At 34.9% G+C, this 15262-nt stretch overlaps 1 protein-coding gene across 2 annotated transcripts in view; it reads right to left on the bottom strand.

The window, feature by feature from the left end:
- The window catches only part of WDR70 (WD repeat domain 70), a 140421-nt gene that overhangs the window by 98344 nt on the left and 26815 nt on the right, over nucleotides 1–15262 (bottom strand). For both annotated transcript variants that reach the window (XR_012627034.1, XM_074855777.1), the window contains exon 6: nucleotides 4508–4567. Coding sequence is in view for 1 of the 2 variants with exons in the window: in XM_074855777.1 (XP_074711878.1) it covers nucleotides 4508–4567 (60 nt within the window). In the remaining variant the exon portion in view is untranslated. The remainder of the gene's footprint in view (nucleotides 1–4507; nucleotides 4568–15262) is intronic.

The raw sequence follows: 15262 nt of genomic DNA, 5'->3' as shown, positions 1-15262 counted from the left end.
CTGAATTCATCACTGACATCAAGACATCACATGAAGACAGCTGAGAACAGTTAGTTTACAGTGTTTGCTTTCTAATCATCTCATTGCAAAATTAGGATATGTTTCACTTCTATGAAGAAAGTTGTACTCTAGACTTTTTTCAAAAGTACAAATAATATTTCTAGGAAGATACTGAAACAGCATTTAACCTTCCTCACTTTAAGATTTTATGCTAGCTTATTCAAGACAGTTCATGTGCATATATACATTGTTTGGTTAAATTTCTCTTTGAAAAATATTCATTTGATTTTTTTTAAAAAAATCACAAATTTTAGAAAGATACTATTTTAACTAAAAAAGCTCAAAAAAGTTTACCAAACCCCTTTTTCTTTATATACAAAACTAGTTGCTTAAAGCTACTCAGAACTTTGAGGAAAGAATGCTTAATGCTCATTACTCTAATTTGCTTTTCCCAAATCAAAGCTTGATTAAAATGGAATTTTTAGTGGAAAACCTATTTTAATTCTCTATTTGAAGAACTTTATCATAGCAGTGTTCAAATCAGCATATGGCGAAGACTTAACAGAAAACACCTGACTGATTAAACATCCTTTCATTTACCCTCAAAATTATTTCTTCTCTTTTCTCATTTGTGAAAATATTATCTGCTACCATGATTTTACATATTAATATAAAATTACCTAGACAATATGCTAAATTAATTTGTAAATCAAATAAAGATATTAACTCTCCAAAATTGTCATCTGTGTGAGATAGCATTGAAAGTGATGTCAAAAACTGTAAAACGAGAGTATTTTTAGAATTACTCAAAATTACACCCAACCTGAAATGTTAAAATGACTGAAAAATTTTTCATGAGAAGATAAAAACTCATAGAATTCATATTTAGGGAAATCAGGCCAATTACTTTCAGATGCCTAAACCTGTATTAAAAATTCCAGATATTGATGTACAAAAATTACAGTAATTTGCATATAAGGATGCTCATCTGTATGTGTCTTCTTTACATATATACATGAAAAGTACTGACAGTCACTATGATTTAATGCAGACACACAGAAGTATCACCAAAAAAACCTTTGTCTCAAAGATGTATCAGTCTACTACTATACTTTTTTTTAAAAACTTTAAAATACACACTGTGTTATGGAGACTTAAAACTTATGTAAACTGTTGAATAGTTCTCACACAAACACTGTTTAAAAAAAAAATGGAATTTAGTATGAGATACTCCCTTTTCCACGCCCAGTTGAAAAAGTAACCTACAGAAAATAATAAAAACACCAGTTATGAATGGAATTTATCCTTTAAGATGGACAGTTTTGCTAAAATTAATGTTTCCTTATATGAAAGAGTATGGGCTTCTTTTGAGTTTTCTTTTTCCAGTTTCATGTAGAAAAGGTTCACTTAGGCATTCCTTATTTTATCAAACGCTCATTTCTTGTCATGTTCTTCTTAAGGCTCACACTGCTCCTCTTTGTGTTTCAAATGTACAGTGCCACCATATAGCCAGTTTGAAAGAAGTACTTTCAGGAAAACCAAGATGTTGCAGAAATGATGCTACTGTTTACCAGACAACTGATGACTCCTTAATCTAACTGTCCTGCTTTATTTTAAAGGCATTAGCTTGCAGAAATCTTATCTTTTAGAGAAGGTCTAAAGCCTCATTCTTCTAAAAGATACAAAGTATCATCAGATGCCCTAATCAAGTGCTCCCCAGAAAAATCTAATTTACAGAGTTACTAATAGATTCAACATTCTTCTTTTTACTTCCCTGAATCAAATGTTTAAATGTACTGCTTTGTGCTATCCCTAAGAATGAATTAAATTCCACTTAAGTGATTATGTCACTGTGACATATTTGATTTTCAAATGAAACAGATGCAACTTCTTACATGTCTCCATAAAAATGGCCCTTCTACCATTTAAATGCAAATTTTGAACCCCATTCATTTCATTCATGACTTCTAACATGCAGAAAAACTGGGCATCTCCAGATTAATCATGCATTCAATTAATAGACTCAAGTGTTCTATCCTACAATAACTACTACAGGAAGGAGCAGCTGTGATATGAGACATTAGAAAGCACACTGTTCAGAATACCTCTGATTATGCATTCTTTCTCATACCCACCTATGTATCAAAAGTGTCAGGAGAAAAAAAGAAAATATCTCTCTCTCTCCACACACACACACACACACACACATCTCCTTGAAGTTTCATTGGGAACAGTAACTCCTATTACACTGCACAAGCAAGGCAACTGGGAAATTAATCAGGTTTCTGGAAAGACTCTCCAGCTTGGGAAATCTTTTCTGAGACTTTTCAGCTGCACAGGAATAGAGTCATCATCAAACCCACGTTCATCAGATTGAAGAGGTACAGATGGGATACATAAGTTTAGCTGAAATACAATACACTGTATGAGCATAAGAAGACTGTATTTTAAAACACTGGGGTCAAACACTGATATCAAGATATAAAGCTGCTCCCATCCTTACATATGTGTAATGACATGGGTAACTAGTTTCATTATTCTAAAACAAATACAAAAAAAATACTCCTTCTACAGAAGAGCTCTTTTTTTCATCAGTATGCTTCATTCACCACATCCAGTCTAATCCAGCAGCTCTATATATACCCACATTATGTTTCACCTCTGTTCTAGATGATGACAGCTGCATTCTCATGCAGTCAAAATACCTCAGAAGTCTTCCAAATCTCTAACTTCCACTTTACAAAGCCCTTTTAGTTAGAAATAACATGAGTTTATGCTTTAAGGAGCCATCAATTGATTTACTGGGTTAATATAGAGAAAAATAATTTCAAAAAATTACGTCATAAAGTTTGTTAGGAAATGTATTCAAGAAACATCCTAGAGAAGCAATTACTGTCACATGTAAAATGGGAAACTGGTTTGCACTAGTACACTAGCATGCAAATCCCAGTATGCATAGAAATTAGTATGCAAAGAAGTTACATGCACTGTGTACATAAAAATCCACTCTATTTTTCTTAAGTGTTATACAGTGCACCTTTTACAGATCTTAAAAGAGAATATTCTACTATTTTAATTTATAACACACTTATTACTTTATTCCTCTCCTCCCTCCACCTCTGTATGTCTAGCACTATGATAAACAAATGGGTAAGCTTTATCACCTCTCCACAGACCAAGACAGACCATAGTCTGATGCCAGATTAATGAATAGACACTTCTGAAAACAACTGTTTCTAAAAGCTTATAAAAAAAATTTATGATCTTTAATGTTAAGTTTAAGTCTCCAGAAAATTCCTTTAAAATGTCTAATATTAAGAAATTAATTAAAAATTCAAATCTTAAACTCACAAGTTATTGACATTTAATGTTTTAATTTGATATGTTAATTTAGTAAGTTTCTTACTCAAAATTATTTAGTATTGTTGATTTTTAAATTAAGTGTATTATATTAATTACATAAACAGAAAACAAACCTACAGGTTTTCTTAAAAATCCAATAAAGAAAAATTATACATTTTCTTAGGTTGTTTAAAACCTCATGATAAAGAACTTTTCTCAAATAATTTTTTTGTTTTATTTTTCTTTCCTTTCTTTTTTTTACCCCCCTCTCCAATTAAAATCTCAGGAATGCCATGAGTGAGAATTCTACTAACTAGTGGACAGTGCTTTCGCAGGGGTAAAATAACAATAAAAGAAATTCCAGTTTTACTTTCCCATCGAAGCGTAAGCCATATCCCAAACTGAAGAGGATAAAGAGCGGCAGCATCTTTTTTTAATGACCGAAGAAGAATATGGGGAAAGGATTTGGGAATAGATTCAAGGCTATTCATGGTCAGAAAATAAATTCCATTCTATAAAAATACATCTTCAATCAACCAGCACATAAAAGAACTTCAATTTGTGTTGAAACATGAGGTTACCCAGAGATGAAAATATTGAGAACAAAGAAATGATAGTTACAAGTTGGACAATCGTTATTTAAAAGAAAGTGAAGGAGTAATATTGGAGGTGAAATGTAGAAAAGACAAGGAAGAGCAAGGTTTCAAGCAATTGAGAATGGTGCATAAATGGCACTTAAAGATTCAAGAAAAATGAAGGAGAGTTGTATTCAGCTACAAAGTAGTCTTAGAAACTTCAGCAATAACACTGTTTGAAATCCATGACGTACCAAAGAAAGGTCTAGATTAGACCTATGCCTAGATTAGGAAGGTCTAGCCTGGAAGAGGAACTCTTAACAACTGCAGAGAGTCTATCTGACAAAACAGAAAAAGAAAATGAGACGATTGAGTCAAATGGAGCCACACTGGGGTTATGACAACAAAGTGAAGAAGCAGTGCTAAAACACACTTTCAACTGCAGTAAGAAAAGCGCTACACTAAAATAACAAATTAAGAAAAAGAATTAGCTGCTTGAACGTTAGGTGACAGTACGTATTTGTTAACTTATTTCATAGATGGCTCAGTTCTCAAAAAACAGTAAATGTTGAAAATATGTTATCACTTACTGTTTTTGTCCCATGTTGGAGTGTAATTTCATGAGAATCTGGAATTTTCTTGACAGGGTTCTGGAAAAAAAAAATAAAATCCACCTCTGTGAAAATAGTGCTATGCGGAAAAAAAACAACCAAACAAAAAACACAGTACTGCAATATATATCAAAAAGAAAGGTTTCCCGCCATAACCTGAGGAGGAGAAAGCAAGTGGAAATCAGAAACAAGAGACTGATTCAAGATTTTTATTTTCATGGATATATGCCTAAAAATCTGAGGAATAATTGTTAAAAAATATGCAACTACCTTAATAAAGAAAAAAATCAGGAAAATATTTCCTGTTCTTCCTCTTCAGAAAACATTAAAATTCTCTTTGTTTCTTAATCATCAATATCTAACGATCTTGAATTTTGATTTAGTCAATCCATCATTATACAATATCCTTTCAAATAAAAGGACTCTATGACGTTAATGAAATTAATGAAAAAATCTAGAAATTTATTACAGGAGCTAAGTTATCTATGTGGTTTATTAAGATCATGGACTGGCTTCCCACTTCCACTTGTGACATTATCTCCAGCTCTCATGGGTCTTAACAACTGGCACTTCAATAGCAGCCATAACATAGTCAATGTAATTCAGGGAATTTCATTTAATAGCAACATACAGATCAAAGGCAATTACAGTTTAAAACATCTAACACATCACACTAACATCTGTGACACAAGTTAATTTACACAGAAAGAAATGTGCTGAAAGTATTCAAGAGATTGGAAGGTTCTACAAAAGTAATTTGAATCATTATTCTTGAAATGTTCATTTGTCTGGTATCACGTAAGTTTCCAAAAAGAGACACAATCTATCATTTTGATGCCAATGTCCCATTTAAAAATAATTTTTAAGCACACTTCATATGATACATTATATCTCTTTCCTTATCCACCCCTGCCAATTCCTTCCCTTTTTTTCATGCTTGCCACAGAAAGTCTCAATACCATCAGGCTGATTTCCTTTATAGTCATTTTATCCTGCAGTTCTATCAGCTTTATTTCTCTGATAAAGCTGACACTTTCATTTACATAGATTTAGCCAGATCTACCCTTTTTCTAACTTCTTCACACTAACAACAGCTCTGATTCCCAAAACAACAGTATAATTTCATTCCCTTTTTGCACAGATATATAGATATATATAAATACACATACATAGAGATAAGCCAGCGGAAGGCTCATGCCCTCTGTTTTCACATTCACAACATACACATATCTTTGCTAGTCACAGGTGTCTGAAGGGGAACTCAAGTATTAGCATAGAAATCACACATGCACCTGAGCAAAAAACACATTTATAGGACTGTGGCAGCATGCTCCCCACTGCTCCCCAACCTGCCTGCTCAAGTGATAACCAGCAGTGGTGATCATAATGGATGTGCCTGGTCATGATGTCTACACCTGGCTCAAAGTGGATCAGCGGAGACAGATAACACAATAGCCAAGAGCTAATTTCAACAATGCACCCACATAACCATGGTGCTAGTCAATGTTCAACTCAAGCCAAATTTTGAAAAAACTAACACCTGTAGTCAGTATGCAAATATATCAATCATCTTACTCTATGAATTGTGGACAGCCCAGGGCCTGTTGAACTCTCCTGCATAGCAGCAGGCTGCACAACACCACCTCCCCTCAAGCAGACACCTCTCAAGGCTACTCCTTGAGGTTGAGATGCCTTGTCACAGCAGATTTTTGATAAGTGATTAATAGCATGCTAAACTTTGAAATCCTAAGTGATATAAAGGATTGATTGTGCACATATATAGTCCTTTAGACATAAACTGCTAACCAAGTCTGGGACTACGTCTGGATCCAGCTGCACCTAGACTCCTCTCTGAGAAGGAGTCCCTTCTGAACCTCATGACTCAACAGGAGGGTCTCCTGACAGTTTTTTCTGACCCTGTCCTCTATGCAGTAAATAATCAAGTATACCTTGCCATCGAATCTTGTTAAACCCCTGTCACCACTTACTAACAAAACAATGGTTTAACAAAGTTTGTATCAACATATTGCTACTTCTCTCTTAAGAGAAAAGTGCATCACTCCATCCGCAACAGGGACTGTGGTCCATGTTAAGTCTACAAGTGAAATTGTGAAATGTATAGCCCACATGGCATTAAGAGACACTTCAACAGGACTCAGTGGTTTACAAGTTGAGAAGTAGGTGTAGCTCAAAATTCCCAGTTGAAACTGTGATTATGAAAATGAGTTTATTGCCCAATTAACACTATAAAGCACCCAGACAGAGGTATAATTATAATACCAATTAAGTTTTCCACACCTCCTCATTTCCTGCACTATAAATTGGTAGTTGCTGTTCTTGGGATGCAAAAAAATGCTCAACAGCCCCTGCCTGTACTTGCCATCTAAGCACATTCCATAAAAGCAGAGGTGTGAAAAGGAAACAGATAGCTTCCAAGATTCATACTGCCACCATCCACAACGAAAGATCTACTACTTCTGTGCATCAAAGTCTTTCACAGAAATCATCTGTTGCTGGAAGGAGAAACAGCATTTTGGTCATTCTCATCTTAATCACTGCAAGGCTGCTTATTTTGTATTCCAATTCACTTACTGGAATATTATAAGGTTGCTCACTTCATATACCTTACCACAGAGGTAGGTATTGTATGTCAATATTGCATCAGCACTAAACTTAATTTTGAGAGGGTATCTTAACTACTTTAAGAGTTCTTTCAATAATTCAAACAAAAAAAATATAAATTATTAATAAACCAAATCTACCAGAACAAACTTACTTAATTTTAATTGCTAGCTCCTCCAGATAACAGTAAGCAAATCCCTCTTTTAGTTCGAAGAGTGAACCACTCACATAAAAATGCATTTGCTTTACAGTGCATTCGTGTTGAACACTCTTCTGACTCCTAGCCTTTAATGGAGAACAACAGATAGAAATACATTCTGCCACCTGATAAATCAAAACAGCCTGACCTTGGAAGTCAGACATTTGGTGAGTGCTAGTGGTGCTATATTCTGCAGTGCCCGAAGAATGCCTGACAGTTAAGTAAGTGTTTAGACTATTCAAACCAAAAAATTAAGATAATAATGTCCAGGAATGTATCTTGGCATAATATCTTCAAATCAGCCAAACATTTACAAAAAAACAAGGTAGTCTATTCTATTTTAGTAACTACAAACTTTCTAAACTTTCTGAAAATACTATAACCTGCTCTACAACAATTAACCTGCTACAACAATTGCCTATATGCGCACACAAAAATCAAATGCAACTACCACTTTTCTTCTAGTCATTACATTCCGAAGAACAACCAATGCCATAAAATCATTTTTTCACACTCTCAAAGGAAAATATAGTTAATACATTTTATGCTGATTCGAACATCAGGATCCCATGTATACTGGAATATTACTGTAAGTCTGAAAAAAACAAAAATATAGAGTTTGCCCAAAGTGTACCTGCACTTCCAGGTCTTCCAGTTGTTGCTTGGATTTCTGCTGTTAAGTTTACACAAATTGATTTTAATATTTCAGTAATGCTGTTCTGGAGAAATTGTATTGTAATTAAAACTATACGAGATGAAATCTTTACAGGATTTTTTTGTTGGTTTCTTTTGTTTGGGTTTTTTTTCCCTTTTTAAACTATATCAGGAAAAGACGGTATGTTAAATTTCTCTTTCAGCAGAAACAAAGGAAAACAGTTTTGGTGTTGACGTACATCCTAACATTTTTACAAAAATTCTCAATTCCCTGGCTTACATAAGATTTATATATATATATAAAATCTGTGAAACAATGTATTCTAGGAGTTCACAGTTTTTCTCAAAAATGAAAAGTCTTACCTTTTAAATAATTTCTGCAAAGGGACACTGCAAGTCAGGCATCACATCTGCTGTTTGCAGTAACATTTTTTCAGGGAATTCCAGCCCTAGCTGACTGTTAAGCTCCTGTGCCTGACAACACTCTTCTATTCACTGCGCCACTGTCCCTAAATACTGTGGATTTTTTCTCTTGTTCCTTTTGGGACCTTCCTTATTCTCAAGCAATACTCAGAAAATACGCCACTACAAACCACAGGCTGAAACTAGGTCAGTCTCCAAGATCTCTTGAGAAAAATCAAAGACAAAAAATCAAATGAACCAATGATGCAGGTCAAACTGGACCTGTGAAGTGAGAGAACAGTCACAAAAAAGGAAAAATTAGTTAAAATCTAGATTTCTACATTCTACAAGATATCCTTCGATATCCTTGGAGTTGTGAATATGGGTAATAATAACCATTGGGACTTGGCAGAAGACAGAGGAATACAGGAGGTGGGAAAATAATGGGCTGGTATCTTTATGATAAACTAAACATTTTGGTTGGGGAGAAAGTTCCACTAAACAGTATTAGAGACAGGAATTTGTAATTAAAAAATACCTCAACTTTTACCATCTGTTAGACTTTCTAATTGACCATCCAAAAGTCATTTTAGAATGCCTTTAGAATGACCATTAGATTATGTTCACAGGCTTAAATGGATAAAAGCAATGACTGAAAAACAAAATGGAAATCCCACAATGACATACTCTGCTGATCTCACATACACATTAACTGCAAACTGCACTTGGTGAAAAATAAATTCATCCACTAGAATCTGACCTCTCCCCCTGTAAAAATACCCCTACAAGTTAGAATATAGGTTCTCAAATGACTCACCTTTCATGACCCACCAGAATGATGCATTTATGCCTAGGAGTACCTCTACTGCTGTTTGCAGAGGTCTGTATTTCACTAAATGGAAACTATCCCATGTGAAAGACTTGCAAGCTATAGGTAATCTTTCACCACACCAGGCCCTTAAATGGGAACTTTTCTGGGCACCCAGAAGACTGCAATTTAACAGAGGAAACAATACATTTTTTTTTCTCTGTTTTTGCAATTGTCTTCAGATTTCATCCTTGAGGATTTCAAGATCATATGTTGCCCTGGAAGAAAAGACGACTTTCCTTTTCCAGATAGCTCCTGTGTTCTTAGAGCTCTCCCAAAACCCTGACTTGCTGGAGACTTGAAGAGACTTCTCATTTGGTGGAGCAGAGCTATAGTACAGCATGGAGAAAAAAAAAAACATGCAAAACTACAACTGGTTAAACTAAAGGTGAGCACTTTCCCTGTCTTGAGCATGAGAAGAGGTTAAAGTCAGTTTGGCTACTATTTACTTTAAAATACCTTAAGTACTACACTAAAAAAATCCCTTCTGCTGGAAGTGCAAACCCTCACACCCTGCTCTTTTGGGTCTCTGGTTTGGTACACTCCACATGGAAGATGCTGTCCATTCATGGGCAGGAGTGAAGAGAAGGAGGCAACATCTACTTTACAGAGATTTCTCCATTTCTGGTGAAACTGCAGGTTTCACAGAAGAAATTTAACAGAGGTGGTCTGACACAGATGATTGCTGCGTCACTAGAAGACAGATGGAATAACTGGGTTCCTAATGGACAGCAGGAATAGCTGGTGGAAGTGGGAAGGGGACAAAAAACCCTAGCACCAAATGGTGATGGAGCTACCTTCAGCAGCTTAAGAAACTGCTGCAATTCAAACACCCAAATGAAGGACTCCCTGCAGAAAACTATGTTTCAATCATCCAAATCCCAGGCCTTCTGGCAATCAAGAAAAAAGAACTTTCTATTTTCAAGCATTTTGTTTACATACATCATGTTCATGTTTTCTTTTAAGGTTTTTAAAGCTTCCTCTCTTCCCCTCCGAAATGACTATATTGCATGGAAAAGCAAAGGTAACACTGCTGGGGGGTGAGGTGGAAGGAGCAGGAAAGTTTGAGCACCTTTGAAAGGCTTTTATCTTAGAATCCAGCATACAGACAGAGCTGACACCTTCTTCCTTGTGACCAGACAGTAATAATTTCCCGTATCTTCCATTCTTCTCCAACAAAGAGTTCAAAGTAATACACATGGTTAAGAAAGAGTAATCAAGAGTGACAGCAGTTAAAAAGAGAAATTGAATGTTTCCTAATAAAAATGTTCATGCTGTAAATTATATAACGTATTGAAATAAAATGCTCTTAAGAGATTTTAAGAATAAAACAAATGGGCAGACAACTCATCAACAATCACAACAGAAAGGATGGGATTTCTGACACTGTAATTCCCAAAGTGGCAAAGTACAACACGACAAGCATTTTGCTTTTAGACAGACAAAATGGCACAGAAAACCACTGAATTGTGCAGATAAACTCTTAGAACAGCATCACAGAAATCCAGTCCAACTGCTACATTATGTGGGCACAACCATATGTTAATACCAACAGCAGAAGGCTTTACACTACTTTTATTTTATAAATTACAACAAAAAAAGCAAGTCATGCTGGTTGCTTGCTAATTCCTGTATCAAATGTCTTCAGTTTACAGATATTCTCTCTCAAACATCCCCTTTCTCTTTTCAGGGGAAAGAAGTTACAGAAGTCCATCAAGCTTCATAGGGTAATGCTTGCAAAACCTCACTGTATTGCAGTTAAGTTCAGAGCCACAAACATGCAGTTTTTCCTTTCTACTTCACATCCAACTTTGACAGATACTTCACCCTTCTCAGTGAATGAAATCAAGAGATTATTCTAGTGATGATGGAACAGAGAGAATAGAATCTTGTTTCATCCTTCAATACTGAGTCTGAAACACTATTAGAAGAAAGATAAAAGGATGTGGAGGGGACTGTTCCACAGATCTAAAAGAAAACACGTCTCATCTTTTCAGACTAGAAAAATGTTTTAAGCTGTTAGGCACACAACTGAATTTTTTGTGAAAGCTGAAGACAGTAATAAGAGTTCAAACTGTTTTTTTCTGTTCTTTTTTAACTCATTTTACAAACACACACTCACTGATGTTCATGTTTTGTTCCAAAGGTACTCCTCACACACTGATTAAAACCATATTACTTGTAAAATGGGCAGGTTTCCTGAGTCACCTTTTTTTGTTATTTTCCTCCATAACTTAAACAGACAATAAGATATACACTAAGGCCGCACAAGCGTACACTCAACAGAAAGATGAAGTATGAAAAAACACAATGTGAGAGACGGGTAATATGCTGGTTTACACCAGTAGAAAAATAGAAACGTTTTGGGGATTATAGGGGTATATTATCCACTAACTTGCATGCAGAAGGAAGCATCCAGATTTGAAAGGACATTTCAACAACTTTTAATTTCCTCTCTTTTAGGTGTTAGAGTTGACAGATGTATTCTGATGCAAACTTACATGTTATTAAACTGTTTGGTTCAGATTCATATAATCTGAGTTTCTGAATGTGATACATCTAATTATGGAAAACACTTACTTCAGACTTCCTATACAGCCTTCAAAGAGAGACAGATAACTCCAGAAGAAAAATCAGTGTAACAAAAAACTCAATCATCTGGAGACCTCTACTCTTCATGAATTATTCAGGGAGTACAAGGCAACTAAATTCTTAACATAGGTGTCTTGATTAGGTTGGATGAATTGGGGCCTATGTATATTATCTAAAATTTTGGCCCGAAAAAGATAAAGAAAAAGGAAAATATTATGGAAAACAGTAGGATACATGCAAACACTGGTATCAATCATCTTGGCTGATATTCCCATGAAACACCCCCCATATCTGTTACTCATGAAAAAACGTAGATAACTCGTAACTCCATGACAAATTCAGAAAACCTTCAAAATTAACAGAAATATTGGAAGGATCCTAACAAAATGCCATCTCTCCCTGTTATCCTTTATATTTGAGTAACACTCAAAACAGGCACAGAACTTAGTCTTGAATTTTAAGTATAGGAAGACTAAGAAAAAGTTATTCTTTTCTTTAGTGAGCTAAAATGCATTTCTCCAGAGTGCATTCAAGAATTAAGGAGGTGCTTAAGCAGATGAACTTCCTTTCAAATACCTACAGGAAGTAAAATTTATTTATTCAATATGGAAACGGTACTGTGGCTAGCTTCTCTCAACATCATCTAATTCACAGCCTCATACAATTTTTTCTTATGATCTGAACAAGAGTGTTTTGTCAGGTTTAACCAACAAGGGAAAAGACCTTGAATTAAATCTTCATTCCAACACATGACCGTCTAAAAATAATAAATTTGTAATGTTGTTATAGGTCAGACACAACATATTTTATTAGATGACGGGTCAAACAATAATTCAGAGACTGTTCCTAGACATAATGGGTAACATGAATTAAACCTCTTCTTCCCTTTCATGCCACTTACTGGCATGTCCCCTTCTGAAAAGACTCCAATGGCTTAACAATTTAGAAAAGGTATTGCAATTAAGAGTCTCAGCATGGTTTGCAAACTATCTTTCTTAAACATCATACTTCTGGAGTACAGCAAAAGGCTTGCCTGATCTGTCTCCTGAGAGACAGTTTTAGAAAGATTTCAGAAGGTTTCTATTTTTCACCTAGATTCTAAAATTTCATTCAGATAATTTCTAACAAGCCATTGATTTATGAAGTCCTGGTTTATATTAATATCTATAACCTGGGAATTTTTCTTACAATGTATACCAGAGAAATTCTCTTGAGCCTTTTCTAAAGCAAGTTGTAATCACTGATAAAACTGATTAAAATCTAAAATTGCCTGCAGTCATTCAAGCTTCCTTTGCAGTTTCTGGAAGACCGATTTACTTAATATGAATGTTCTGGTGCTATTTCAGCTATGTTGCATTCTGCTTACAAAACCACCCACCTACTTCATCTTTATCATCTCAGTTTCAAATGCATATAAATACTTCGTATTTGCTAAAACAGTATGCATAACTGCCACATACCACCAAAAAGCACCCATGTTCAGTCAAGACACAGTTTTACTACAGCAATAAGATACACAATATTACTACTACCTACCATGTTAAGAAAAAAATTATTGGCATTTTTAGTCCCATATCCCTTAAGATTATTCTTTAGAGTTGAATAGAGTACTTCATTTTAACATTAAAAAATACTTGTATTTACACCGAAACAGTAAAATAACACATACACTCAGCTGACAATAAGGAGAAACAAAACAAACAGGCAACAAACATTTTTGCTCTGAAAGCTCTGTTCAGACTCACAGGTAACCAAAGAATAGCTTAATTCTGAAATCAGAGGGGACAAATAATCATGAACTTCCAACTCTTTGGGGTTTAAGTGACAAATGCTTAGGTTCAGATGTAAACAGGCCTCACGTAGGCATTCACATATTTCACATCCATATTGGTAAGAATTTCTGCACCACACAGATTCCATGTGGGATTTCTACCACAGGGAATATGCCCTAAAAGACACACATGAAAGAATCCAAGAACACAACATAGGATGCAGTGCCAGACTGAACTTTCATTAATGCATAACATTTTTCAGCTTGCTAGCCAGTTCGCTTAATTATTTACATTAAACTCACTCTAAAACATCCTTTACCTAAACTATACAGACACTTTACCATTATCACCTTTTAACAAGCTTTAGGAAAAAAAAAAGTGCGTGAAGTTCTTTCACTTGACTCACAAAGAGAAACCATGAAAACCAAGGTTACACTAAGAATTCCACAAAAAGTATCCTGCCTTTTAATAATTTTAACACTTTCAGATGTTTTTCAGTCATTAGAACAGCTTTACTGCTCTTCAGATTTACCTTCTGTCTTAAAACAAAATTATTTATTAAGTATTTTAGGATTTTGAAACTATACACGTACAAAGTTTAAAATTTTTGGAAAAAAGCCTCCCCTCCATATATTTTAAAAATCACTGATACTATTAAGCCTTGCAAAAGGCAATTTTAGTTACATGCATTTCTATGGAAGTACATTAAAATAATATGTGCAATAGAATAAGCATTACTGGTTCTTTTGCAAGTTTGGTAAGCAGTGGCATTAAGTCTATCAGCAGCACCACACTCTAAATTTTTAGTTTGGACTCATCAAAACTTAGAAAAGCCAACACAACCAATAAATGTTCAGTTTTGGCACTGCTGTCTAAAACAGACATGGAGATTACTACAATTGAAACAAAATGCATTTTTCCTCTCATCAAAAAAGAGCCTAGTGTGCACTGTAAGAGTTCTGGTGATCAAGTTAAGATGATTTCACAAGCATCAATGCAATATGAATAACACTCATTAGCAAGCCATCTCTTTCAAATTATACGTTTTAAGATGAAATTAAAACAATACACCATTAGTGTAGACCAATCCTTGACCTCTGACTTTGTGCAATTTATTTCATTCCTGCATAACCCAGTTTCCTCATCTGAAAAATTAGAATAAATAATATCTATCATAAGGAATCTGCTACAAGGTTTTATTCAGCAATGTTGGTGAAGTTCTTCAAATTCCTCAGGGATCATGTTACGCTCAGCAAACACACTACAGTCAGCAAAACTAAACAATCACATCTCTAGAGAGAGTTGTCCACAGACTATACTTTTCAACAGTTTGCCAATTGTGATTTTAAAAAGGTGTTCAATCAAATGTTTACTCCAGGATCTTGAGAGAGACAAATTTATGCATACTGTCCCACTTAGTAACAAATATTCCAGTTGTCTACAAAGTTACTAATCAATAAGGATAAGGAATTAAAACTGGGGAGGGGGCAGGGTGAGTCATCAGCTAGTCATGCAAAGAAGATCTACAACCACAGGGTGAAGGTAGGGGGGTGGGGGTTAAAAATTACAGCATGTCTAAGTTACTGCAGGAAGGAAGGACAATTTCCTATCTAGCTCCCACAGCT

The sequence above is a fragment of the Strix uralensis genome, chromosome Z (assembly GCF_047716275.1).
Source record: "Strix uralensis isolate ZFMK-TIS-50842 chromosome Z, bStrUra1, whole genome shotgun sequence".
Classification (NCBI taxonomy): domain Eukaryota; kingdom Metazoa; phylum Chordata; class Aves; order Strigiformes; family Strigidae; genus Strix; species Strix uralensis.
The sequence above is the reverse complement of the archived record's forward strand: the minus strand, read 5'-3'. Positions and strand labels throughout refer to the sequence as shown.